Raw genomic sequence first — 25681 nt, 5'->3', positions numbered from 1 at the left:
GCAGGGACAGGGAAATACTGTCTCTGCTCTGGGCTGTGCTTCTGTTGCCATGGTGATGTTGACCAGTGACACTCAGGTGACAGGTGCTTCGCACAGTGGAGCCAGTGGGCGAGGGAGGCCAGGCAAGACATAAACAGGCAACACCCAGGCCTCCCGGCCTGGAAAGGACTTCCCAACACCAGCTGGCCCGGGCCCCTGCCTTTAGCTGAAAACCAAATGGACGGAGGTCTCATTTCTGAAAATCCTCAAGAGCAAGGTCCACCACCCCTGAGCCACCTGGCAGGCTCACGCTTGTCAGTATTCATTGGCCCTGAAGGGGTTTGCTATGTCTAGCCTCATTCTCCCCTGCTGTCCTTCCAGCCCAGGTCCTCTCATGGTCTCTATGGAAACAAAGTTAGTCACCTGCGCACGCTGAACGGTAACCCAGGAGGTTAAGGTCAAGAGAAAATAAGCCCCCGCAGGAAGGTGGCCTGGTTTGGCAACACCAGCTGTGGTCCTCGGGGCCCAGCCCTGCTCTCCACCCACTCTTGGCTCCGGGAGTGGGTGGTCTGGAGGGGCGGGGAGTCCACCTAGTGGGGCACACGTGGAAACAGCTGGCTGCCCCCCAAAAGAGAGAAACAGGCCGACTGCCTACCGGGTCAGAGCAGGGGCAGCCCCGCCCTGCTCCTGAGTGACGTGAAGCAGAGACAGCGGGAAGACCTGTTTTTAATGAGCGTCTTTAAAAGCCTTGGCAAAGCAGACAGAGCCCACGGCAGCTTGGAAACCCACACCGATGACAACAGACTCTCCCTTCCAGATGCCCTGCAAGACAGAAACGGCTCTGCTAAATCCGGACTGTGGCTTTCTCCCACCTCCCATTAAAGAGAGAAAAAACCTCAACCTTAAAAATCACTTCAGATCCTCCTGCCTGGGGAGTGCGTGGGGCCTTAATGGCCTCGCCGGGTGTGAAGGGGAGGGAGCGGGAAAGCGCCCAATCCCAGGCGCAGAGGGCAAGTGCCCCCCCCCCCTTTCCCAGCGCCCCTTGGCCCCCACCCCCGAGGACTCAGGACTGGGGAGAAGACTCTGCCATCAGGGAGCAGGGCTGGATACTAGCAGGGCCCGCCCCCATCCCGTCACTCTCTCTACCCCTCACTACTCCCACTTCCTTTCTCTCTCCTTCACCACAGACATGCTAGACACACCCTGCGCCTCTCTCCAGTCCCTAATCCCCAAAATAGTGCCAAGGACGCCAAACACTTGCATGAAACCTCTGCTTCCCCGTTTGCTTTCTTTCACACTCTGGGCCCAGAAGCCAGCGCTTCTGTTCACGGGAGGGAAGGAGCCTCTGTCTGCAGGGAGGTGGGCACCCACCTCCGGGGCTGGATCCCTCCCGGTCGCTCTCAGCAGCTGAGCATCGCGATTCTGCTCATTAAGCCCCTTTCTTCTCCTTCATTAGCTGCGTGTGAATCTTGTCGGGGAGTGCTGGGTCCGTGAAATAGTCTGGGATAAGAACCAAAGAGAAGAAATCATCCAGGCCCAGAGACAAAGGCTGCTGAAAAAGTTAGCCTGGCTCGGTCTTAGCGGGCTGTGACTAGTGGCCCCGCTTTGCCACTATGAGATAGATGTCACTGCAAATCCTGAAACCGCTGTCCCCTTTACCACCACCCCACCGCCTATTTCCCCCTCCCCACCGCCCCCTGCCTGCGCCAGTGTTCCCAAGGAGAGCCTGCACAGGGCGGCCCCCTCCCTCCACACCGCCCTCCCGGGCTTGCTGACGCACGGGGAGCCCTGAGAGGGCTGAGCTCTGGCTTTTCCGCTCCCGGCCTGTCTCGGGGCCCAAATAAATGCCAAGTGTTATTCTTGTCTCCTCCGCTGGGCCTGGCAGCCCCTGTCGGCGCAATCACGCCCTCTCTGGGAAGGTCCTCTCAGAGGAGACAGGCTCGGGGAGAATGAATCTCAGACTCACCGTGTGAACCAGAGGCAGCGTCTGCGGGGCAGCCGTTGGAAATGGTTGGAGGATGTAACCGGCTCCCGGGGCCCAGAAACCGCCCGGCCCAGCCCCTCCCTTCTGAAGCCCGCTGACCTGAGCCCATTAGAGCCACCTGGGAGCCTTTAAACCGGAGGCCGCGCCCCACCCCGGCTAATTAAACGCCAGCCTCCGGGTGGGCCTGGCCTCCGTGACAGTTAAAAGCTCCCAGGTGGTTCTCTGTGCAGCCGGGGAGAGAGCCTGCTTCCAGATTCCCGGGGAAGGAGCTGCGCCCGGTTCCTCAGGGAATCTCCAAACCCTGAACTCTCCCCACAAACACGTTCTGCCTCACTTCTCACCTGTCCCCATTTTGAGGAAAGGACCCAGGTCTCCTGGGGGGCATCGGGGGAAGACGCGGCCCAGGCTTGCAGGGAGGGCCCTGGGCTTGTGCGAGTCTGAATTCACACAACGTGGGCTGGTTTACCAAAAATACTGGGGATGGGCCCCGCCTTCCTCACCTGCAGCGAATTCCCGGATGTTCTCTGGCCTTTGCAGGAACATTTCTCTGGAAAACACGAAGGGACGGGGCGGGGAGGGAAAGCAGGCTTTGTGCCAGGCGGCCGTGGCCGGGGGAGGCTGTGCTGCAGCCAGGAAGCTGGCCACACGTCCAGCAAACGTGTTCCCGGAACCAGAGGCCGAGGCGGGGCGGGCGGCGACGAGGAAGGGCACGCTGCCGATCCGGAGGGGCAACAGGGGGCAGACTGCAGCCCCACCACCTCCTGAGGAGGTTCCTCCATGAGGTCCCAGGCCTTAAAACGGTTAATCATTTGCCCGAGCTCAGAAAGCAAGTAACTAACGGGAGAGAGGACCAAGGGCTTTGTGAATCCAAGCCCCGCGCTCTCTCTGATCCTTATGGCTACAGCCGCCCAAACCCCCCCGGCCTAGGGGCCTGGGCCCAAAGCACTAAGGATTTTGCTTCCCTTCTCTTCCAATTAAGCTCGAGAACTAGTGCGCACAGACTACGTGTGAATAACTGTACTAGATGAGAGAGGTTGGGCTATTTTTTTAAAAAATGCATATTTTATTGATTTTTGTTTTACAGAGAGGAAGAGAGAGGGATAGAGAGCTAGAAACATCAATGAGAGAGAAACATCCATCAGCTGCCTCCTGTACACCCCCTACTGGGGATATGCCTGCATCCAAGACACATGCCCTCGACCGGAATCGAACTTCAGTCCGCAGGCCGACCCTCTATCCCCTGAGCCAAACCGGTTTAGGTGATACACTGGCTTTTTAAAAATATATATTTTACTGATTTTTTTACAGAGAGGGAGAGGGATAGAGTTAGAAACATCGATGACAGAGAAACATCCATCAGCTGCCCCCTGCACACCCCCTACTGGGGATATGCCTGCAACCAAGGCACATGCCCTTGACCGGACTCGAACCTGGGACCCTTCAGTCCGCAGGCCGACGCTCTATCCACTGAGCCAAACTGGTGAGGGCTAAGCTATCTTTGGTAGAGTCGCTGGGAGGATCCACAAGAGTGTACCAATGCCGCCACTGTGGGCACTGGGAACACCAAACGTGGCTCCGCCAGCTCAGAGCTTTGGTCCGGGGACAGAAACGGATGGCAAGGCAAGTACAATCCAGTGTGATGGCTGCTGATGTCGGACACGAACACAGAGCCTGCAGATGGAAGACACTATTTAAACCTCGCCTATGTGTCGGCAGCCGAACAGTATTTAAGATCATTCTATTATTTTCACCCCCTCAGTTCTTTGTTGTTCATCTCATTGGGAGACTTGCCTATTCAAACAAACGCCACGCTGAGCCGCAGGGTTGGGGAAGGAGAGAACACGCTCCGGGACACGAGGAAATATTGTCTTTCCCGCAAGACTTACAAGGAATCACTCAACTCTCAGTCTTTTATATATATATATATTTTTTTTTTTAATTGATATTTTTACAGAGGAAGGGAGAGAGATAGAGAGCTAGAAACATCGATGAGAGAGAAACATCGACCAGCTGCCTCTTGCACACCCCCTACTGGGTATGTGCCCGCAACCAAGGTACATGCCCTTGACCGGAATCGAACCCGGGACCTTTCAGTCCCCAGACCGACGCTCTAACTACTGAGCCAAACAGGTTTCGGCAACTCTCAGTCTTTCTGCAACTGTGCTCTCAGGTGGGGAAGGTTGTGAAGTTCTAATGATGTCATTAAGAGTATCTGATGGAGAACCATGGCCTAGGCCGGTGGTCGGCAAACTCATTCGTCCACAGAGCCAAATATCAACAGCACAACGATTGACATTTATTTTTGGGAGCCACATTTTTTAAAAGTAAACTTCTTCTAACGCCACTTCTTCCAAATAGACTCGCCCAGCCTGTGGTGTTTTGTGGAAGAGCCACACTCAAGGGGCCAAAGAGCCGCATGTGGCTCGCGAGCCGCAGTTTGCTGACCACGGTTCTAGGCCCAATGGCTGCCCGTTGAGTTTCACCATGCCCAATTCCTTTTTCCAAGTGTCACAAGGTGTGTAGTTACCCCCGACAGCTACAGGGAATGAATATTGATAGCTTGGAGACTTTAGAGGTAACTCTAGGAAACTTCTAGAGATAACTCAAGAAAACCCTGAATGCCACAAACCCCGGAGCTGGGGAGAATTAAGCCTTCGGATATTTTGTCATGTTCAGGCCCTCCAGGGAGCAACAGGGGGTGCTTCAGGAGGAGAATCACTCCGGCTCCCCTGTCCCCAGGTTGGGTACAGTTTTGACAGTCGCTGCTCCCTGCCAGTCCGCAGCCCCACCTACCTGAAGAAACCACTGAGCAGCAGCTCCACCTCTTTGTGGGATCTCAGGTACTTCTCGTTAGCAATCCGCGTCTGGATCTGGGGACAAGAGCCAAGGGTCACATGCTCCGCCGGGAGGCAGGTTTCGGGGTTCAGGTCCTGGTGGTGTCCTTTCGCAGGACAGCTCAGCCCTGTGGTCTGGCCGATCAACAGCTCCCCGCTGCCTCCTCAACAGCTCCCCGCTGCCTCCTCCCCGGGCTCAAGCGCCTGAACCCCAGTCGCGTCTCCATGGCGGGGAGCACCTGGCTTGTATCTAAGGTAACGGATACATCAGTCACTTCGGTCCAAGGCTCGTCCCAGGCCCCTATTTTAGTTCTTCCTGCGCTTTGAGGCGCCCACTAGAGCTCCGTCCAGGGATCCGCCAGGGTTCTCCCGGGCCTTCTCCCCCCCCCCCCCCCCCCCCCCCAGTTGTCGGGAACAGGCTCCCCTCTCTCGGGGTTCTCCTCCCTGTCTGGGACCTTATCCTGGGGGGCGGGGGGGGGCCGGAAGCGCACCCACCTTGTACTCGCGCAGCTTCTCCAGCTGCTCGGAGCTCAGCGCCCCGGGGTCAGGCCCCAGCTGCCCGTCCTCCAGCGTCGTCATCGCGTCGTGGTCGTCAAGGCGACGGGCGCGAGCGCGCGGACGAAGCCCTGCCCTCGCCCCCCGCCCCCGCCCCCAGGCCAGCCCCGCCCCCGCCTGGCCCCGCCCCCAGGCCCGCCCCGCCCCGGCCGCGGGGCCGAGGCTGAGCGCAGCGGTCTGGAGCGGCTCTGGAGCTGGGGCGGAGCTCAGGGGGGGCCTCTAAAAGGGCTTCCTTCCCCAGATTTGGGGGACCCATTTCCCGACTTGATGGTATATGCAATGAGTCATCCCTTCTTCTCGACACCCCCCCAAGTTCAAATAGTTTATTTCCTGTTTCTAGAGCAAACCTGGAAAGGCAGGCAGTCTCCCAGAATCCGGGTCCTGGCCCTCTCTGGGGCAGAAGCTAGGTGGAGCCTGGCAGGAGGGAAAGAGAATCCAGACTTTCCCCCTTTCCGCCCTCCGGGAGGCCGGACCGCTCCTCTGCCCTGTGCACCCTCGACATTGAACTCTTGGCTTTTCAGCACGAAAGCAGCCACAGGACGGAGGGAGCGGAGGTCTGCACGGGAAGAAACAGTCTCAGACTGAAGATGCCGGGAAGGACCTGTGGGAACATCCTGCCCCTTGTCTCCCCTCCGGGACTCACTTTCTGGTGTAGGTTCGCTTGATCCGCATGCATTCTGAGTTATTTCCTCCATTCCAGGCGAGGAGCGGCGGGGAAAGGCGGTCGGCCTTCCAGAGGCGTCCTTCTAGCATCTCATTAGGAAGGGAAGTGACACATACAGCCGAGAGCTGCGAATAGCAGCCTGGAAAGGGCAGGGACCTGGCTCTCCCCGCGCACTTTTCCATGCCCCGGGGAGCCTGCCCTGCCCAGCACTGGGCTTCCGGGAGCCAGAGGAGAGAGCCCCAAGGGGCACCTGTGAGCAGCTGCCCAACGAGCAAGGACAACCGGAGAAACAGGCCCTGCGTTAGGCCTTGGCCTTGGGGTCCCTCGGGGGTCTGCCTCTAGCCTCTTGGCAAAGACTGAGGGAAAGAGGGAAACTGTTGCCCTGGCCGATAAGGCTCTGTTGGTTGAGCATCATCCTATGCACCAAGAGGTTGCTGGTTTGATTCCAGGTCAGGGCACAAACCTGGGTTTGGGGGTTCAATCCTCAGTGGGGAACCTGTAGGAGGCAGCCTTTCACCCACATTTCTCCCTCCCTCTCTCTCTCCCTCTCTCTCCCTTCCTCTCTAAAATCAATAAAAAACACATTTTAAAAGAAGAAGTGAAGCCAAAACCGGTTTGGCTCAGTGGATAGAGCGTCGACCTACGAACTGAAAGGTCCTGGGTTCGATTCCGGTCAAGGGCATGTACATTGGTTGCGGGCACATCCCTGGTGAGGGGTGTGCAGGAGGCAGCTGGTCGATGTATCTCTCTCATCGATGTTTCTAACTCCCTATCCTTCTCCCTTCCTCTCTGTGAAAAATCAATAAAATATATATTAAAAAGAAGAAGTGAATATGTTGGCAGTTCCCAAGCCAAGAAAAGCCCGAAAGAGGCAGACTAGGTCGTGGCTACAGGCCTCTTCCCAGGAACCCCCTCCAGGTTAGCAGTCCTCTTGGCTGTTTGAGTTCTGAGGGAGAGAGAGTTAACAGAGGGAGAGGCAGATAAGCTGCCATCTGTCAGAGGTGATTTTTTTTTTTTTCAGGCAGGAGCAGAGATTAATCAGAGGCGATGGTTCCTGTTGGCCAAGGCCTGCCCCTCCCCACCCTCCGCCCCCAGCATGGATAATGGTGGAGCCTCCAGAGCTGTACCGTTCAGTGCGGCCACCACAGCCACCTGTGCCCGCTAAGCACATGCAATGGTGCTGCAAGTGTCAGATGTGCTGTAAGTGTAAAATACACACTAGATTTGAAGACTTAATTTAAAAAATGTAATGGCTCCAACAGGTTTGGCTCAGCGGATAGAGCGTCGGCCTGTGGACTCAAGGGTCCCAGGTTTGATTCCGGTCAAGGGCGTGTACCTTGGTTGCGGGCACATCCCCGGTGGGGGGTGTGCAGGAGGCAGCTGATGGATGTTTTTCTCTCATTGATGTTTCTAACTCTCTATCCCTCTCCCTTCCTCTCTGTAAAAAATCAATAAAATATATTTTAAAATGTAATGTATCTCATTAATACTCTTTATATTGGTTACATGTTGAATAATATTTTGAATATACATCAATTAACTATATATTATTAAAAGTAATTTCCAGGGGACTTCCAGCAATAAATATTTTTCTAAAAAATAAAAAATGTAATTTCATCTCGAGGTCTCTCTGTCCTTTCCTCCCCCCAGGCTTGTTTCTTTCTTTCTTTCTTTCTTTCTTTCTTTCTTTCTTTCTTTTTTATGTGGCTCCTAGCAAATTTTAAATATATTTTATTTATTTTTTACAGAGAGGAAGGGAGAGAGATAGAGAGTTAGAAACATCGATGAGAGAGAGTCATCGATCAGCTGCCTCTTGCACACCCCCTACTGGGGCTAAGCCCGCAACCAAGGTACATGCCCTTGACCGGAATCGAACCCGGGACCCTTCAGTCCCCAAGCCGATGCTCTATCCATTGAGCCAAACTGGTCTCGGCTCCTAGCAAATTTTAAATTATATAGATTTGCTGGTCTAGACTGGCAAATCTACCCCCACACACCTGCAAATGCATGCACCATTCTCTTTACCCCTCACCCCCCAAACCAAAGTAATTCATCTCCTCCTCTGCTGCTCTATGACTTTCTTGTGCTTTGAGAATCAACCGAGCCTTTCTCACGGCCCAAATCCCAATGCCCGCATGTGTCAGTGAGAGAGCCCGCTTCTCATTTCCGAACAACATCTCAGTCCTCGCTGCTGCACACGGTGGGCTCCTGTCTGCCTCTCCCGCTGAGGCAGGAACCGCGTGAGGGAAGGAATTTTTGTCCTTTCAGTTTCTGGTACTTTCTGCTGCAGCTGTCTTCACTTTGTCTTTAATCAGCGAGGCCAGCAAGCGTTTGGTGGCTATCCACTCCGCCCCCACACAGCGCTACCACCTCTGGCCCTTTCTGGAAAGCAGCCCACTTATTCGGCGTTTCTCACTTCCTAAGTCTGAACCCACGAGTGAGTTCTCCCTCTATGAAGTAAGTAATCTTCTTTGTGAACCAATGTCACCCCAATAAATTCAATTAAAAATCATCTTTTTATGTAGGGCAATTTAGCATGGAGAGCAGTGGAACAAGAAAGAGGGGGCGGGGAGGGTGGGACTTGGGGACAGTGGGCAGGGAAAGCACCCTGGGGGACCCGGAGCTTTGAAGCCATTTCCTCCTGGGATGGGCCTCCGAGTCACTGGGGCTACCCTCCTTCCCCCCCCCCCCCAGTCCTCACCTCCCAGGGCTTCCCTCCCCTGTGGCTTGAAGGCAAACAGAGATGTGGCCACAGGCACGCGGCAAAGAGGGCCTGTGAGAGGCCCCACCTCTCCTCCCCCAAACCCTGCCTCTACCCGAAGACTGACGCTGTCCATCTTGGGGGCCACAAACTAAGAGGGGGATCATGCTGCGTGGGCAGCTGACTCCCTGGTTGCTGGTGGGGAAGAGGAGTGGGAGGAGTTCATTATAATTCATTTTTGCGACATGTTTAATATTTCCATTAATATGGTTAGCCCCAGCCTAAATGAGCAGCAGGGCGGCAGATCTGCTGACAAGACGCGGGGTAATGAGATCAGCGGGGCGGTGGGGTCTTCCTGCCGTCCGTCCTCTGAGGGCGTGATCTGGTTATCGTCTCCATAAATACTGAGATCGGATTAGGAGGAGGAGAGACGCACGGGGGCAAGGGAGGCGAGTGGAAAGTTACTTCCCAGATGTGCTTGCTCTCTCTGTTCCCTGGCACTGGCATCACGTGCTCTGACCACACGGCACTGGGTCCTCCACCATCTCCCCACCCACCCACACACCCACCTCAGGGGACCCTACTAGGAGGTCCTCGGTGTCATATGATAAAGTGTACTCACACAGACACACACACACACACACACACACACACATACGCGTCTGCCGAATATGGCTTTCAGGACACAGACACACACATTAAGGAAGGATGGGAGGTGGTCACAGTGAATCAGCAGTAGAAAGAAGGACCTTTCGCCCGAACTGGTTTGTTGGCTCAGTGGATAGAGGGTCGGCCTGGGGACTGAGGGGTCGGTCCCAGGTTCGATTCCAGTCAAGGGCATGTACCTTTGTTTCTCTCTCATTGATGTTTCTAAATCTCCGTTCCTCTCTGTAAAAAAAATTAACAAAATATATATTTTTAAAAAAGAAAGAAAGAAGGACCTCTCTCATTCAGGGCTCAAATGAAGACACAGGACAAGAAAGGCCAGGCTTTTCCCATTCCTACTAGGTCGGAGCTTTTTACATTTTAATTCTCACTGGAGGATCCGCGGTTATTCATTTGAAGGTGGGGGGGAGAGGGGGAGAGAAACCTCCATCCATTGCTTTAACCAGGAATCAAACCTGCAACCTTCTGGTGTCCAGAAAGACGCTTCACCCACATGAGCCACCTGGCCCGGGCCCCACCCGGAGTTAAAGGCGTGGACTCGGGAGCTGGGCAGCCTGCTCCACTCCCAGCTAGATCTCTTTCTCGCTGCATGAGCTTAGGCAAGTCATTACTCTCTGGGCCCTGGTTTCCCGTCTTTATTGAGAGCTAATCATTGAACGTGTCAGAGGGTGGTGCTGAGGCTTAGACAAGTTAGTAAATATATAGATAGCACTTGGAGCCATGCCTGGGACACAGTAGGTCCCCATCTGAGTGCTGTTACTGTTACTTCCCTTCCAGAAGAGACAGCTGAGTGGGGGGCTGCTGGGATTCCGTGGGGGCATTTTTTGGACACCCCAGCACCCCTGTGCTTGCCCCTCTCTGGGTGAAGAGGGGAATGACAGGAGGCAGGGTGTCTACAAAAGCGTTCGAGCCCCTGTCGGTGAGCCCAGGCAGACAAGAGCTGTCAGTCCAGGAGGCTGGGTGTCAGAGCTGCTCCCTGCGTGGAGAGGGAGCTGTGAGTGGGTCCAGTGCATTGTGGGGGAGGTGGGGTGGCAAGCTCCCTCGAGATCATGAAGCAAACGGGTCATCCATACTATAGTTGTGTAGGGGAGTAAGGGCCCCCAAATGTGCTTCCCCCACCTCTCTTCAGCCCCCGATTCCATTCCAGTCCCACTCAAGGAACCTGGCAGGGGGGGGGGGGAGACTGGGACAAGAGGGAGGGGTGATGGCTTCTGCCCTATAGGGGAGCTCGGCTGTGTGGTTCTGAATGAACCGAGAGCTACTCTCCCGGAGGTTCTTGGCATCCACACTCATCGGAGGAGTGTCTGTGAAGCGCCTTCTATGCACGAGCCAGACCCTGTGCTAGACCCCGTGAGCAGCAAGCTGCTGAATTAAAGGGGCCCGGCCTTCGAGGAGCTGGCACGTGAGCGCTGGCGCCTCCCTGCCCACCCGCCCTGCCCACGCACAGGCACACACACAGCCCCCCAGAGGGAGGGAAGGGGGCGTCGGCAAATGCCAGCGAGACGTAGTTTTCCTGCTTCCTCTTCTGGAAGGTACACCTCCTCCCTCTGCACTGAACCCACCCGCCCTCCCCTCTCCGGCCCCTGCCCATCTTTCTCCTGGGGGTCCCTCTGCCTTCCACCCCCCTGGGCTGTGACCGGCTCCCCTCCCCGTTACACCCCCCTGCACCCTACCCCACCCCACGCTGCCCAGCGGCTCCTAGGCCATTCTCCTCTCCCCCCGTTTCCTCCCTGACGCCCCGCTCCCGGCTCCCCGGGCTCCCCTCTCCCGGGTCTGCTCCGCCAGCACCAGGGACAGCTCCAGCCCCCGGAACAATGGGCCCCGCCTTAGGGCTCCTCTGCAAATTCCCCATCTCAGAGCCTGGCCCAGCTCGTGGCCGGGGAGCGGAGCGGGGAGAGGGCTGGATCCAGGGGACCGGCCGCTCTTCTGGGGCGGCGGGGAGTCCGGGGGGGGGATGGAAGGCGGGAAGGGAGGGGGAGAGGGCGTGGCTCCCGGCCGGGTTGTGCGTCCCTCTCCGGGGCAGGAATTTGCGCTCGGCCCCCGGGACTGACATCACCGCTCGGGGAGGGGAGGGGAGGCGGGGGCGGGAGGGGGTGTGGAGGGGGGAGGTTTTTGTTAAGGAGAACGCGGCTGGAGAGCGCAGCTCCGGGACCCAGGTGACCGGGAAGGCAGGCACCCCAGCCGCGGGAGCAGCCGGCAGCCAGGCCCGGGCCGGGGTGGGGTGGGAGGGGGGCTGAGGGGAGGACCTGGACGGGGGGGGGGGTGGCAGGGCAGAAGGGACCCCCGAGCCCTGCCGCCATCAGAGATCGAGCGTCGGGCACCGGGGATCTTCGGACCCAGCAGAAGGATCGGCCACAGGGGAGGTGTCCTCTCAGGGAAGCCAACAGGAGCCCCACCTGCCCCCCACACCGGGGGTCCCCCTGTCCCCCTCAAATCCCCCCCCCCAAGGCCGTGCATCAGGCCCCTAACTCTCCCAGCCTCCATCCCCTTGCTCTCCTCGGACCCTTTCCCCACCTCCAGCTCTCATCTCAGCCCCCAGTTCCCAGCTCCCCCCCCCCCCCCAGACCACCCTACCCTCCAGGTCTTGGCCATCCTGACCCCCATCCTGGGATTTTTTGCCAAATCTCTGGGAGGAGACGGTTTGTTTGGGCTATGCCCCCTGGTGGCATGACAGTGCCTGCCTAGACCCTTGACCCCGAGCCCTCAACTCCCCGGCCTCCTTTGTGTGAGGAGCTGCCCCTCGGCTCAGCACCTCGCTCAGGGGCCCGGGGAAGCCAGCGCCCACCCCTTGCCCCCCGGCCCCTCCCGCTTGCCTGCCTGCCTGCCGGGCAGCGCCCCCTGGCCCCCCGGCCTCTCCCCGCTCCCCTCGGCCCCTCCTCCTGGGCCGCCCCGATGAAGGAGCCGGATGCCATCAAGCTGTTTGTGGGGCAGATCCCGAGGCACCTGGAGGAAAAGGACCTGAAGCCCCTCTTCGAACAGTTTGGTCGGATCTTCGAGCTGACTGTCATCAAGGACAAGTACACGGGGCTGCACAAGGGTGAGGGGTCGGGCCGGGGGCTGGGAGCAGGGCGGGCGGAGGCAGAGGGCTGGAGTGGCTGGAAAGGGCCGATCTGGAACTAAGAGTTTCTAGGCTGGGCGTGTGAGGGAAGAGTTAAAAGAGGACTCAGCTAGGGGGGCCAGGGAGCCCGGGTGGGGGCCAGGGAGGACCTCCTAGAGAAAGAGTTGTCCAGGGGGCTGCAGAGATGTGGGTCCCAGGGCTGGGTGATGTTGTGGGTGAACATCGCGAGGAGCGATGGAGGGATAAGAGAGCTGGTTCTGGAGATAAGCAGCTGTGTGAGTGTGTGTGTGTGTGTGTGTACGTGTGTGTGTGCGTGTGTGTGCGTGCGTGTGTGTACTGAGAGTCGTAGCAGCCATAGCTCCTCCTGGGATGGAGGGCAGGACCCGGGGTCAGGTGCTCCACCTACAAAGAGTAGACAGAGGCCAGGCAGGGCAGTCCCAGGCCTGAGGTCCGAGACCCGGGAAGCCAGGGATGAGGGAGGGAGGTTGGTGGAGACCCGGGGAGGGTGTGGGACTCAGAAGTTGCGAGCTGGAGGCCAGGAGGATGTGCCTCAGGCCCGTGCACGCCGTGTGCCTGAGCCGGGCTGGGCCCGGGGTCAGCACTTGGACAGCTCCGGCCACTGGGGTCCTGGGGCCACGCTGCCTCCCCCTCCACGGGGGCTCCCGCCGATGCTCTCCCTTCCCCTTCCCCTCCAGCCCGCTCTCCCTTCCCGTCTGCCTCCCCGAGAGAGGGAGGGAGGTGAGGAAACAGGGAAAACGGGAGAGGAGAGGGGTGATGATGACCAAGATGGAGGGAGGTAGAGGCGAAGGAGGAAGAGGAGAGGAGATCAGCTGAGGAAGAGAGGAAACCACACGGCACGTCTGGCAGTCACATGCCACTCCTCCTCCCCCCACAGACAGCCCCTCCTCCCAGCAGACCCCCACCCCCACCCCGTGCTCCCATCGCCTCCACCACGTAAGCCTCCTGGCCTCGGGGGCCCCAGGTCCAGGCTCACCAGCCCGGAGACACCCCCCACCCCGGGAAAGGATGCCTCCCGCACCCCAGTAGGTGGAAAGTGGCAGGAAGGGACCAGCTTCCCAGACCTCGTTCTCCTGGGGGAGGGGGCCTTCGGGGAGGGGAGACCCGGGACTCACCCCCGCCCGGCCTCTCTGCCCCCGCCCCTCCTCAGGATGTGCCTTCCTGACATACTGTGCCCGCGATTCAGCCCTGAAGGCCCAGAGCGCCCTGCACGAACAGAAGACGCTTCCAGGGGTGAGTCCTGGCCATCGCAGGGCCCGGGGACCGAGCGGGGCCCTCGCAGGGGCCGGGGCCGGACGCCTTCCCAGGACACAGAGCGTGTCTCCCGCCTCCTCTGGCCACCAGGAGCTCCTCTCTCCTCGCGCTTCTGTCCTTCTTGCTGTAGACTCGTTTCTTCTCTCGTGGAAGGAGCGGTCAGCAAGGCCCTGTCTCTGCCTCCCAGCCTGTCCACGGGTGACCCTGAGAGGGAGGACTGGCTGGCGGGGAGGTCTGGGGAGGAGACTTTGGACACCACGTGTGGGCAGAGTGAGCGGAGGCCCCCCTTCCCCCCCCCCCCGCACCCGGCTCTGGGGAGGAAGCCTGGCTGTGAGCTGGGGAGGGGCACCGGCTGCCGAGATGGGCACCTGGGCGCTGCCGGCCTGGCATCACTGTGCCGGCTTCTGCACTCCCACAGGCTCGCCTCCTGCCTGCCAGGGAGAGAAGAGGGAAGGAACAGGGCCGAGGGCACCAGGGCGGAGCTGGGTCTGGGCGGGTCCCGGTGGGAGAAAGCCCAGAGGGCGAGTGCGTGTGGGCAGCCACCGCAGCGGAGGGTCAGGCCCTGCCCCACCGAGGTGGCCTGGCTCTGGCCAGAGCAGGACTCTCTGTCCCTTCCTCACAGCCAGCCGTGCAGACTGTCCCCGGCCTGGGCGGGCAGGGTGAAGCCTCTCAGACCCCCACCACCCCCACATACACACCCCCCCACACACACCCCACAGGGAAGGCCGCTGAGCCGATCACTTTTGCTCTCTCTGCTTCTGCGGTCACTAGCGCAGTGAACCCCAGAGATACTTCCTGAACGCTCCCCCCTCCCTCCTCTGAGCAAACACTTGCTAAGCAGCGTCTGGGCGCTGGAGACACGCCTGTCCCTGCCTCTGCTCCTCCTCAGGCAGGACATGGAGTGCGGGCTGAGCCTCCATCTCCTCCTGGGAAGGAAGCAGAGGAGACGGATGGGGGAAGGGGGGGGGGGCTTCTGGGAAAATTAGAGCTGCTTCAGCCACTGCCAGCCCCCACCCTCCAGGGCCTGCGAGCAGCCCTCTGCGGCCCTCCGCCCCGAGCACGGCCAGGACGGCCAGCCAGCGGCCAGCTCCCTGCTCCCGCCCGCTGTCTGGTCTCAGTGGTTGCGAGGCGGCCCAGAGCGGCCATTGCTCAGAGCTCAGGTCTGTGCGTGCGTGTGGGCAGGCTTGGAATCCCAGGAGCACGTGTGCGCGCACATGCACGCGTGTGTGGCAGCCAACAGGCCAGGCATGTGGGATGGGCCCACGCATCCCTGGGAAGCCTGGTGCCTGTCGCGTGACATGGCAGCGTTCCCGCCTCTCCCTTCCCCTCTGGGCCCTGACGAAGCAGCCGTTTTCACCCCACGGCTGTCTGTCTCCCCCCCCCCCCCCGCCCCGTCATCTCCCGGCTCTCGGAGCCCCCGCTCTGAGGAGGGGCCAGGGGGACGGAGAGGAAGGGAGCCTGGAGCTGGGGGTGAGCCCAGGCCCCGGCCAGCGGGGTGCTGTCCCCCAGCTGCCTGCGGGCTCAGCAGGCCCCCTCCTGGGTGTGGCGAGGCTCCGTGTTCGCTCCCAGAGGAGATGGGCGCGGGGGGGGGGGGGGAGGTGAGGGAGAGCGCACCCCAGTTAATGATTGTCTAGCGGGCCCCCAGCTCCCAGGAGACCGGACCAGAGGGCAGGATGCAAAGGGAACGGGCCGAGTCTGGCAGGAAATGAGGGGTTCTACCCTCCAAAGGGGCCCCCATGCTGAGGCTTGGGGGAGCAGACCAGGGCGGTCTAGGGAGCACATGTCCTGACCCTTCGTGTCACCAGGACTTTTCTCTGCCCCGGCCATCCTGGCAGCATTGAGCGTGTGTGTGTGTGTGTGTGTGTGTGTGTGTGTGCAGTGTATGTGTGTGTGTGTGAGTGTGTGTGTATGTGCAGTGTGTGTGTGCAGTGTGTATGTACAGAGTGTGTGTGTGTGCAGTGTGTGTGTGTGTGCAGTGTGTGTGTGTGAGTGTGTGTGTGTATGTGCAGTGTGTGTGTGTGCAGTGTGTATGTACAGAGTGTGTGTGTGCGGTGTGTGTGTGTGTGTGCAGTGTGTGTGAGTGTGTGTGTGTGTGCAGTGTATGTGTGTGTGTGTGAGTGTGTGTGTATGTGCAGTGTGTGTGTGCAGTGTGTATGTACAGAGTGTGTGTGTGTGCAATGTGCGTGCGTGCGTGTGTGTGTGTGTGTGTGTGTGTGTGCAGTGTGTGCCAGCTCTTGCACAGTTGTGCTGGGGAGTTCCTCCTCCCCTCCCCTCCGCAGGCCTGCCCAGTGCAGGCTCTCCCCTAACGGGCTGTGGCCTCTCCCTCCCACCTCCGCCCTCCAGGGCCAGGGGCTGCCGCCACCTTGGGGGCTGCTGCGGGCTGCCCAGAGGAAGGCTGGGCTTGGGCCTCTGATACGGGGACCAGGAGTGGCCCTGCCTGGGTTCCTCCTGGAGGGGGTGTGGCCTCCTGGAGGTGGGGGTGAGGGTTCCCCCTGGCCTGCCTCTCCCCCTCTACGTGGGCCCAAATCCCCTCTAGGCACATGGCCCAGCCAGCTCCTGTTGGGCAGTGGGCTCGGGTCCCAGGGAAGGACCTGCGTGTGGCCTGCGCCCCCCGGGGATGGGGAGGGGAGCACTTCTTGGAAGTGGGTCTTACAAGTGGCCCCACTGGGGAGGGGCCCTCCGTCCTCCAGTTGGAGTCTAAGAGCCCCCTTCCTGGTCGGGAGGCCCGGCAGCCTCAGCACCTGGCGGCAGTAGCCAGGGGAGAGGCGGCAGGCTGGGTTGCTAGGTAAACAGAGCCCAGCTGGACTCAGGGGAGGGGGCAGGTGTGCTGAGCGGAGCTAACAAAGACTCCCTGTCCCACAGGAAGTGCCAGGCCGACAGGGCACGGGCCCCCGGGGAGGCCGCTGGGAGGGAGACTGCAGCCCTGGCCGTGCGGTCCGGGTGCGGTGTGTGCCTTTGTGCGGGTCCGCCCCGGCCGGTCCGGGCACGGATGTGCTATCTCTGTGCCTGTGCGGGGAGGGGCAGTCTCTCTCTGGCCCCAGGTTCCCCGTCCCCAACCACAACAGCAAACCCCCAGGGCCTGTTGGGAAGGGGTCAGGGGCAGCCATGAGAATTCCCGGACACGGGCACCCTGGTTCTGGTTCTGGTGTGTGTGTGTGTGTGGTTCCTACGGAGGGGCCTGGGAGGGACTTTCTGGTGGCTTGGGTGACAGTGCAGGACGAGGAGGGTGCAAGGCCAGGAGCCTGAGCCTCTGACCCCCAGCCCTTGCTACACACACACACACACACACACACATACACACCCTCCTGAGGAGATGGGACTGCAGACGAGATAATCCCCGATTGGTGGAGGATAAAGCCCGCTGAGACTGGCCTGAGGATTTGTGTGACCCCCTCCCAGCCAGCTGCTCTCAGATTGGGGGGGGGGGGCAGGACTACCGGTTGAGGTGGGGCTTAGGTCTGACCCAGGGCCGGGATCTGGCCCGCGGGGCCCGCCAGACGGACTGGGATGCCGGAAGAAGGTCCCGTGGGGGGCGGGGGAACCGGGGCTTCTGCCTTCTCTGTGTGGAGTGAGGATTCAGTCCTCCAGGCTGGAATGGGAACACAGAGGGACGCCTGGCCCAAGACCGCCCGATCCAGCTGTTCCACAGACGAGGAGAGAAATGACGGTCTGAGGCCGCCCAGCTGTTGGGCGCGGGGCCAGTCCTCCAGGCCCAGGGCCGCCTGAGGGCCACGTGAGCCCGCCCTCGGGAGGTAGACAAGCGGCTGTGTGTTAACTCAGGTCTGCTCCCTGGAACAGGCCTGGCTGCCCTCAGATGAGTGGGGTGACAAGGTCTGTCCCGGTTGGTCAGTCCTTATTAGCAGCATATGCTCAGGCAGGGACGACGGAGCTTTGCCCCTCCCTCTCTGGTCCCCAGGATGCTCCCCACCCTGGCTTAGGAGACCAACCTGCAGGAGTCACTCCCACGGCCTCTCCCGCAGGAACCCGGGAGTGGAGCTGGGATGTCTGCGTTTCCGCTGAACAAAAGGGAGAGGCTGGGGAGAGGGAGCGGGGAGAGGGCGCGGGAGAGGCTGGGGAACCCGGGCACAGGGAAAAGAGGGAGAACCTCCAAAGGGCCTGGGACAGCAGCCTCCTCCAGGGCGGCCTGACTGTGGGACACCAAGGACTTGATGGGGGAGGGAGGGAGGAGAGACAGCCACCCCTGCCCCCCACAGGGCCAGCTCCGCATGCCTCCCTCCCCCACCGCTCAGCCCCCACCCAATGCTGCTTCACCCTCGGCATACCCCGTTCCCACCCCCCTCCCCACTCCTTCTACGGTGTGCGAGCAGCAGAAGTGATGACGTCACCACGGTCGCCAGGGCGACGGGGACGGATAAATCAGGCTGAGTGGGCGGTTGCCATGGCGCACGTTCTCCCGTTGCCACGGAGACTGGGCATCTGCTCCCTTTGTGCTGCCCGGATGCCTTCCCCCTGGGGTCAAGAGGTGTAGGGGGGGCGGAAAGAGAGGCAGACACTCCTCTAGGGGTCAGGAGGAAGTTGGGGCATCTGCGGGGTCTCCCTCAGTGTAGAGTCGTCTTCGGGGGCCTCTGAGGGTGGCCTCCGCCGCTCCCGTGTGGAAGTGCGTGTAGAAGTGCGACAGCTCTCGTGGGCCAGCCCATTGGCTGGGCTCTGCCTCGGGACCGGGTCCTGTGGGCAGCCCCCTCCGTCCCCCGAGGAGAGCAGCCCCTACCCCTGCCCACGGCGTCGGGGCTCACCTGCGCCTGGTGCTGTGCCCATGAGCATCCTTCTGCACGCCCGCTCCTTCCACAGCCTCTAAGGCCCTCTGGTCCTGATCCCGAGTCAGAGTAGGCCCCATCCCTTCCTCCCCGCCAGCACGTTAGAAGCCTCCTGGGCCTGGGTTCCCGCCCTCTGGCCTCCTGCAGGCCCCGGCCTGGGGAGGGCTCTGGGTGTCCGGGGCGGGCCCCACACCCGCCCTCTCTTCTCTCCTCCAGATGAACAGGCCAATCCAGGTGAAGCCAGCCGACAGCGAGAGCCGCGGAGGTAGGTGGTGCTGCGCCTTTGGACTCAGTCCCTTCCCCTCAGCCGGCGAGGCCAGGGCTGGGCCTAGCCATGGGGCAGCCTTTCTGAGGAAGGAAGCCAGAGCTGCGAAGGCTTCCCAGTCAAGGTCGGCATGGCAGTCAGCGTGGCGGAGTCAGCCCAGCCTCGAGACGGCAAGGCTGAGGCCCCGCGGGGACTGCGAGTCCTTCGGGAACGGGATGGGCCCTCGGTGTAACTGCGCCTTCACCCCTTTCATACCCAAGCCGCTGGTCCCCAGGGGAGAGCTGGTCCCCAGGGGAGAGCTGGGCTGCAGGGAAAGGGCGGGGTCCTGCCTGTCCCAGGCTGGGGCGGCGGGAACGCACCCCGGGGGCCCTGACCATGCCCCCCTCCTGCCCCCCGTCCCCAGAAGACCGGAAGCTGTTTGTGGGGATGCTCGGGAAGCAGCAGACAGATGAGGACGTCCGCAAGATGTTCGAGCCTTTCGGGACCATCGACGAGTGCACTGTGCTGCGGGGGCCGGACGGCACCAGCAAAGGTAGCCGGGGGGTCCCGGCCGCCCGCCCTGGCCCACCTGCCCCGGCCCACCTACCCCTGCCCTCCGGCCGCCTGCCCGGCCCTCCGGCTGCCCGCCCCGGCCCACCCACCCCGGCCCGCCCGCCCCAGCCCGCCTGCCCGGGCCCACCTACTCCAGCCTGGCTGCCCCAGCCCACCTGCCCCGGCCCTCCGGCTGCTTGCCCCAGCCTGCCCACCCCGGCCCGCCTGCCTGGCCCGCCGGCTTCTGGGGCAATGGGGACAGTGGGGGCCTCAAAAGTGGCTGCTCACTCCTTCCTCCTCGCCCCGCGATTCTCAGGCTGCGCCTTCGTGAAGTTCCAGACCCACGCCGAGGCCCAGGCGGCCATCAACACCCTTCACAGCAGCCGGACCCTGCCGGTGAGCCCCCTCCACCCCCCCAGGCCTCTCCCGCCCGCCTGGCCCGCGGCCAGCCCTGGCCCAGAGGGGCCGGTCTGCTCCCCACAGGAGCTTTGAATTTGTTGGGAAGGAATTTTCCGGCAGGAGCATCAGACTTCCTAGGGACACCTTCACGTTTCAAATAGCGTCTCCCTACCTTTCGTCTCTCGTCCCTGAACCTCATCTTCAGTCCAAACGCCCTCACCCTCCTCTCCTACCTGCACCCTCCTCAGCCTCTTCCCATCTCCCCCCTCTTCTCCACCTTCCCATCCCCCCCCCCCCCTCACTGGCTGGGCCCCACGAGCCCCGGCCCCTGAGCACTGGGTCAGGGACTGCACTCATGGGGTGCAGAGCCCACACCGTGCCCCCACTAGCTGCCCCCCCGCAGGCGCCCGCTCACCTGAGGCCTCAGCAGGGAGGGGGTCAGCGGGCACTTAGCCGGGGCCTTGCTGCAGCGCGGGGTAGAGACGTGCACTCAGATTCCGGCTCCACAACAATCCTCACGAAGGTTCCAGTTTGGCTTCTGTTGGGTGCACACTGATGCTCAACTTTGAGGCTGCATCTCCTAAGCCTGGGGGCTGGGGTGTGGGGGCTGGGGACTGAGGAAAGGGGGTGGGGCAGCAGCAAGGCCTGACCAGCCTGAGATTAACCTGACCCCCGGAGCATTTCCCGCTCCAAATCAAATCCCCGTGGAGCAGCCAGCGAGGCCCCTGCCTTCCCAGCACGTGCCTTCGCCTCCCCAGCGTTTTCTGGCCTCTAGTGAGGAGGGAGGGGGGGGTAGGGGGGAGGAGAGCCCGCCCTTTGGACGGAGCCGCTCCGATGGCTGCTTCCCCGGAGGCCACGCCAGGGTGGGCCTGAGCCGGGCCGGGGCTCGGGGGCAGCCCGCTCTGCCCCTGACCGCCGCGGGCCGTGCCCAGGGCGCCTCGTCCAGCCTGGTGGTGAAGTTTGCCGACACGGAGAAGGAGCGCGGTCTCCGCCGGATGCAGCAGGTGGCCACCCAGCTGGGCATGTTCAGCCCCATCGCCCTCCAGTTCGGAGCCTACAGCGCCTACACCCAGGCCGTGAGCACCGCCCCCGCGGCCCAGCCCGCTCCTCCTGGGTCCTGCCCCCTCCCGGTGCCCAGCCCCGGGTCCTGCCCCTCCCCCCAGCGCCCAGCCCCGGGTCCCGCCCCCTCCCCCCAGTGCCCAGCCCCGGGTCCTGCCCCTCCCCCCAGCGCCCAGCCCCGGGTCCCGCCCCCTCCCCCCAGCGCCCAGCCCCGGGTCCTGCCCCTCCCCCCAGCGCCCAGCCCCAGGGTCCCGCCCCCTCCCCCCAGCGCCCAGCCCCAGGGTCCCGCCCCCTCCCCCCAGCGCCCAGCCCCAGGTCCCGCCCCCTCCCCCAGCGCCCAGCCCCGGGTCCCGCCCCCTCCCCCCAGTGCCCAGCCCCGGGTTCCTGCCCCCTCCCTCCCAGTGCCCGGGGTGGGCAGGGAGCCAGGCAGGGCGCGGGCCCACGCTCCTCTCCCCCCGCCCCCAGCTGATGCAGCAGCAGGCGGCCCTGGTGGCGGCTCACAGTGCCTACCTCAGCCCCATGGCCACCATGGCTGCCGTGCAGATGCAGCACATGGCCGCCATCAATGCCAATGGCCTCATCGCCACCCCCATCACCCCGTCCTCAGGTAAGGGCGGGGCGGGGCGGGGGCGTGGGGCCCGAGGGCGATCGGTCAGCCCGCTGACTCGCTGACCGGCCGTCTGTCTGCATGTGTGTGTGTCGGCTCCTCTGCTCCGTCTGTCGCCTTCTCCTCCCAGGAACCAGCACCCCTCCTGCCATCGCTGCCACGCCCGTCTCGGCGATCCCCGCCGCCCTGGGCGTCAACGGCTACAGCCCGGTGCCCACCCAGCCCGCCGGGCAGCCTGCTCCTGATGCTCTGTATCCCAACGGGGTGCACCCCTACCCAGGTGGGGGTCTCTGCTGCCCACACCTCCCGGCTCTGGCCCGGGGACAGAGGCCTCCTGCTCGGTCACCTGGGCAGGGACCTTCCTCCCCGTCCTCAGTTGGGGCCGCGGAGGCGCAGAGAGGCGGAGGGACTTGTCCTGGGTTGCACAGCCGGCCAGACTCAGGTCTTGCCAATGCCAGGGGAGCCCGTGCATGCCCACCCTCTCCTTTCGTGCCCGAGCCTAGGCGAGGCTCGAGTCCCCACCTGCCGGCCTCTGCTCTGCCCCCCAGCCCAGAGCCCCGCGGCCCCCGTGGACGCCTTGCAGCAGGCCTACGCGGGGATGCAGCACTACACGGGTGAGCCCAGGCCCGGCCCGGGGGGAGGGATGATGGCGGAAGAGGCCCGGGGCTGGGCAATGGGGCAGCCCTCCCTGGGCCAGGGGCGGGCGGGGAGACAGGGCTGGCGGGAGGCCGGGGCCAGGGCATCTCGGGAGCCCCAGGAGCTCTCTGTCTCCCCACCCCAGCAGCCTACCCAGCAGCCTACAGCCTGGTTGCGCCTGCGTTCCCGCAGCCTCCTGCCCTGGTCGCCCAGCAGCCCCCACCTCCACCCCAGCAGCAGCAGCAGCAGCAACAACAGCAACAGCAGCAGCAACAGCAGCAGCAACAACAGCAACAGCAGCAGCAGCAGCAGCAGCGGGAAGGTACGGCCTGGGTGGCCCAGGGGATGGGGTGCCCTGGTGGAGGGCTTGGACTCCCTTATGCCAGGCCAAGCCCAGCGCTGGCCCCGTGGGTGGGAGAGGTGGCTGCACCCCGGCCCCTGTTGGTCCTCCCAGGACCCGCTCTCCCACGCCTGACCCCCGGCACCGAGCTCTTCCTGTCTGCTGCCCCCCAGGCCCTGACGGCTGCAACATCTTCATCTACCACCTGCCCCAGGAGTTCACCGACTCCGAGATCCTCCAGATGTTCGTCCCCTTTGGCCACGTCATCTCAGCCAAAGTCTTTGTGGACCGGGCCACCAATCAGAGCAAGTGTTTTGGTAAGAATAGGATGACCTAGGACAGCGGTCGGCAAACCACCTGGGGCTCTTTGGCCCCTTGAGTGTGGCTCTTTCACAAAATACCACGTGTGGGCAGGCGGGCATGTACAGTGCGATTGAAACTTCGTGGCCCACGCGCAGAAGTCGGTTTTCGGGCTGGGCGAGTCTATTTTGAAGAAGTGGCGTTAGAACAGGCAAGGGGCCAAGGAGCCACGGCTTGCAGACCACTGACCTAGGAGATAAATTATGGCACGTTTTTTGCCAAATTCCAAACGAGGACAAGGCCCGACACACTTGGAGCACTGCCGGTTGCAGTGGGCCCAGCATTGGGAATCCAGATTGCCCAAGAGTCAGCAAACACCACCATTTTTGTTCACCGAACACCCGCTCCCAGCAGCTGCCCAGGCCTATCTCTCCTCCAGAAAACCGGGGTTCCCTTTCCCCTTGCTCCATGAGGTCTGGGGGCTCTGCAAGGGGATGTCTGGCTCCGAAAGGAAGGCTTTGGGAGTCGGATTAGTTTGCCTTCAGGCCTCTGCCTGCGAGGCTCAGGGGAGGAAGCCAGAAGGTCATGGAGGGGCTGGAGGCTGCGTTTCCGGGGGAGGGGGTTCACAACCACCCAGGCCGAGGAAGGGGCTCCCCCTCAGCGAGCGCTGGGAAGAAGGTCCCAGTGAGAGTGGCTGGGCCGCTGCACTCTCAGCCGTCCACCGAGCACCTGCCTGCCGGCCGGCCGTGTGCTGGGCCTGTTCCAGGCATTGAATGGGCCCGCGGGCAGCAGGTGGTGCCGGGCCGGCCTCATGCCCCTCTCACCGCAGGCTTTGTGAGTTTCGACAATCCGGCCAGCGCCCAGGCTGCCATCCAGGCCATGAACGGCTTCCAGATTGGCATGAAGCGCCTCAAGGTCCAGCTCAAGCGGCCTAAGGACGCCAACCGGCCCTACTGAGGCCCCAGGTGGGTCCTGCGGCCGCCCCGTGGCTCCTCCACCGCTGGTGGCTGCGGGCTGTGTTCTGGGCACGCGCTGCAGCCAGGCCCGCCCTCCCGCCCTCTGCCCCCCACGGTCCCCACAGCCTCAGGGGTGCCCTGCCTCTGGCTGGTTTCCAATCATCCAAGCCTCACCCCCCAACACACACACGAGAGAGAGAGAGAGAGAGAGAGAGAGAGAGAGAGAGAGAGAGAGAGAGAGAGAGAGAGAGAGAGAGAGAGAGGGAGAGGGAGAGAGAGAGAGAGAGAGAGAAGTCTACATATCCGTGTGCACTCCCAGGTCTTCCCTAATATCTGGTCTCGTTCGTCTGCTGTGTCCATGTGTCTGTGTGTGTCTCGCTGGTCTTCCTTTGGGTTGGAGAGGAATTGTGGGAGCCGGGCCGTAGACGCCCTGCTGCTGGAATATCAGGTCCCAGGGCCCCTGGACTCCAGGTGGTTTTGATGTGGCCATGGGCCCGTGGGCCCGTGGAGAGTGCCCAGAGCAGAATGGGGAGCCCCGGCCGCAGGCCTCCCGGGAGCAGCTCTGGTTCAGGTGGCGGGGACTGCAGTGCTGAGCCCGTGAACTTCCCTGAAGGGGCCCCTCACCCCCAACCTCACAGCCCGGAGCCGTGAGCTTCGGTTCCTTTTATGTTGTTTAACCTCCTTTGGACCAAACCCCCCCCGGAAAAAAATACAACCCAAGAACAATACCCACATTTTCTGTTTCTCCCCTTTCCCCCCAATCCTGGCTGCTTAACTCCCCCCACCCTGGGGGCCCCCAGCCCAGGGCCCGTGTCCATTGTCGGCCGAAGCCCCCATCCCCGGACCCCTGCTCCGGGCCCCTGTAAGTTGCATGGAACGAGCGTGTTGTCTTTGGAGCCGATTGTCTGTTATTCGGGGAGGGGGCCGCGGAGGGAAGCGCCCCCAGCCCAGGCTTAGGGCCGGGGCCGCTCGCGGGACGTGCTTGGTTGACAGTGGTTGGTGACTGTGGTCTGTGTCCGTGCATCTCTCCTCGGCTTTCTCCGTTCCTTCCCCAAAGGAATGAGAGCACCCTGGGGGCCCTGGGCTCCCCCCGCCTGCTCTGCCCGCCCCGTGGCCCTCTGCTCCCTCCTCAGGGGTCTGTCCCAACACCGCACCTCCTCCTCCTCCTCCTCCTCTCTGCCTGCCTGTCTGCTGTCTGTCTCCTGGCCCCTCTCCCCCCGGTCCCTGTCTGTATCTTCCGACCTTTCTGTTCTCACGGGCTGTTAGCATTTCCTTCCTAATGCCTTTGGTTTCTTGTACCATCCGCCCTCCCTCCCTCCCACCTCCTCCCTCCCACCTCCTCCCTCCCTGCCCCCTGTCCACAGGCTGGGGCCGGAGGTTCCGTCTGGGCTGAGGCCTCTCTCTGGTGACATGCCTTCCTCAGCCACTCCAGCCGCCTCCCCTCCCCCAGCCGGGACCTGCGTGGGCGCCTTCCCCATGGCGTCACCGTGTCTCCTTCCTCGCAGGTCCGGACGCCACGGGAAGGGGCTCGGCCCGGCCCAGGCTCTCCGCACACCCCTGGGCCTCCGCTGGGCTCTGAGGGACAGGACACACCCGCTCCTGCCGCCGCCTCTCCGCAAGGCCCGTGTCCTCCCCGTGCCCTCTGGCCTTTGTGAGGGAGAGAGGGACAGGCCTGAGGCTCGGGGCACCTGCCTTCTGGGGGGGCTCCTGTACGGGCCTCCTGCGCCCCCACCGGGGCCTGATCTAGCTGACCGGGGGAGGGCCAAAGGCTCCCCCCTGCGCCCCGGCCGCCCCCCCGGCCTCTTCCCCGCGTCAGGGGCCTCTCAGAAGCTGGTCCTTGCTCCGTGCCACCCTCAGCTAGAGGTAGGACACCCCTAACCCCTGGGCTCCCAGCCCTAAAACTCACTGCCTCCCTACGGGCCCCCTCCAAGGAGGGTGTGGGGGAGCCCGAGGGCTGCCTCTCGGCCAGTCAGCCACAGAGACCCTCCTCCTCTCAGGAGGAAAAGCCCTCCCCGAGCCCCTAAAAATGTTTACAGTCTGCTGGTCCCTCCGTGTACATACCACCACCAGCCGTGCGTGCGTTACCCAGCCCGGCCCGCC

The 25681-nt window shown here is 62.3% G+C and overlaps 2 protein-coding genes and 1 long non-coding RNA gene across 7 annotated transcripts; 1 reads left to right on the top strand and 2 right to left on the bottom strand.

The window, feature by feature from the left end:
- Window positions 1-687: 687 nt before the first annotated feature.
- Window positions 688-5411, bottom strand: RIIAD1 (regulatory subunit of type II PKA R-subunit domain containing 1). The gene is made up of 5 exons (XM_084865486.1): window positions 5293-5411; window positions 4757-4833; window positions 2464-2510; window positions 1351-1479; window positions 688-801 (listed from the first exon to the last, which is right to left on the bottom strand). The coding sequence occupies exons 1-4, from the start codon at window positions 5374-5376 to the stop codon at window positions 1409-1411; spliced, it is 279 nt and encodes a 92-aa protein (XP_084721612.1). The 5' UTR covers window positions 5377-5411; the 3' UTR covers window positions 688-801; window positions 1351-1408.
- Window positions 5412-11489: 6078 nt separating this feature from the next.
- CELF3 (CUGBP Elav-like family member 3) lies at window positions 11490-23590 on the top strand. 5 transcript variants are annotated; one of them, XM_084865250.1, is made up of 13 exons: window positions 11490-11539; window positions 12315-12420; window positions 13610-13692; window positions 18705-18753; window positions 19157-19285; window positions 19601-19680; window positions 20616-20759; window positions 21208-21349; window positions 21480-21629; window positions 21898-21963; window positions 22131-22307; window positions 22499-22642; window positions 23455-23590. In XM_084865250.1, exons 4-13 carry the CDS (start codon window positions 18705-18707, stop codon window positions 23580-23582), a joined length of 1209 nt encoding a protein of 402 aa, XP_084721376.1. In that variant the 5' UTR covers window positions 11490-11539; window positions 12315-12420; window positions 13610-13692; the 3' UTR covers window positions 23583-23590. The 5 variants fall into 5 exon arrangements, with proteins under 5 accessions (XP_084721376.1, XP_084721374.1, XP_084721373.1 ...); XM_084865248.1 differs by lacking the exon at window positions 11490-11539 and having other exon boundaries at window positions 11642-12420; window positions 19160-19285; XM_084865247.1 differs by lacking the exon at window positions 11490-11539 and having other exon boundaries at window positions 11642-12420; window positions 22134-22307.
- On the bottom strand, window positions 23454-25217 carry LOC311612369. The gene is made up of 2 exons (XR_014793283.1): window positions 25095-25217; window positions 23454-23597 (listed from the first exon to the last, which is right to left on the bottom strand). It is a non-coding gene; the product is annotated as an uncharacterized lncRNA (long non-coding RNA).
- Between the last annotated feature and the right edge of the window lie 464 nt (window positions 25218-25681).

Source organism: Pipistrellus hanaki (assembly GCF_964339955.1).
Source record: "Pipistrellus hanaki genome assembly, chromosome: 18".
NCBI classification, from domain to species: domain Eukaryota; kingdom Metazoa; phylum Chordata; class Mammalia; order Chiroptera; family Vespertilionidae; genus Pipistrellus; species Pipistrellus hanaki.
Note: the sequence above shows the minus strand (reverse complement) of the source record. Positions and strands in the feature narration are given on the sequence as shown.

Bases quoted from the DNA above. Each gene is read 5' to 3' on its own strand.
- RIIAD1 (XM_084865486.1), bottom strand. From the start codon at position 5,376: ATGACGACGCTGGAGGACGGGCAGCTGGGGCCTGACCCCGGGGCGCTG. The intron at 4,834-5,292 runs GTGGGTGCGCTT...TCTTGTCCCCAG, and splicing joins AGAAGCTGCGCGAGTACAAG to ATCCAGACGCGGATTGCTAA. The intron at 1,480-2,463 runs GTGAGGAAGGCG...TTCTTATCCCAG, and splicing joins CATCCGGGAATTCGCTGCAG to ACTATTTCACGGACCCAGCA.
- CELF3 (XM_084865246.1), top strand. From the start codon at position 12,276: ATGAAGGAGCCGGATGCCATCAAGCTGTTTGTGGGGCAGATCCCGAGG. The intron at 12,421-13,609 runs GTGAGGGGTCGG...GCCCCTCCTCAG, and splicing joins GTACACGGGGCTGCACAAGG to GATGTGCCTTCCTGACATAC. The intron at 21,964-22,130 runs GTGAGCCCAGGC...TCCCCACCCCAG, and splicing joins GGGGATGCAGCACTACACGG to CAGCCTACCCAGCAGCCTAC.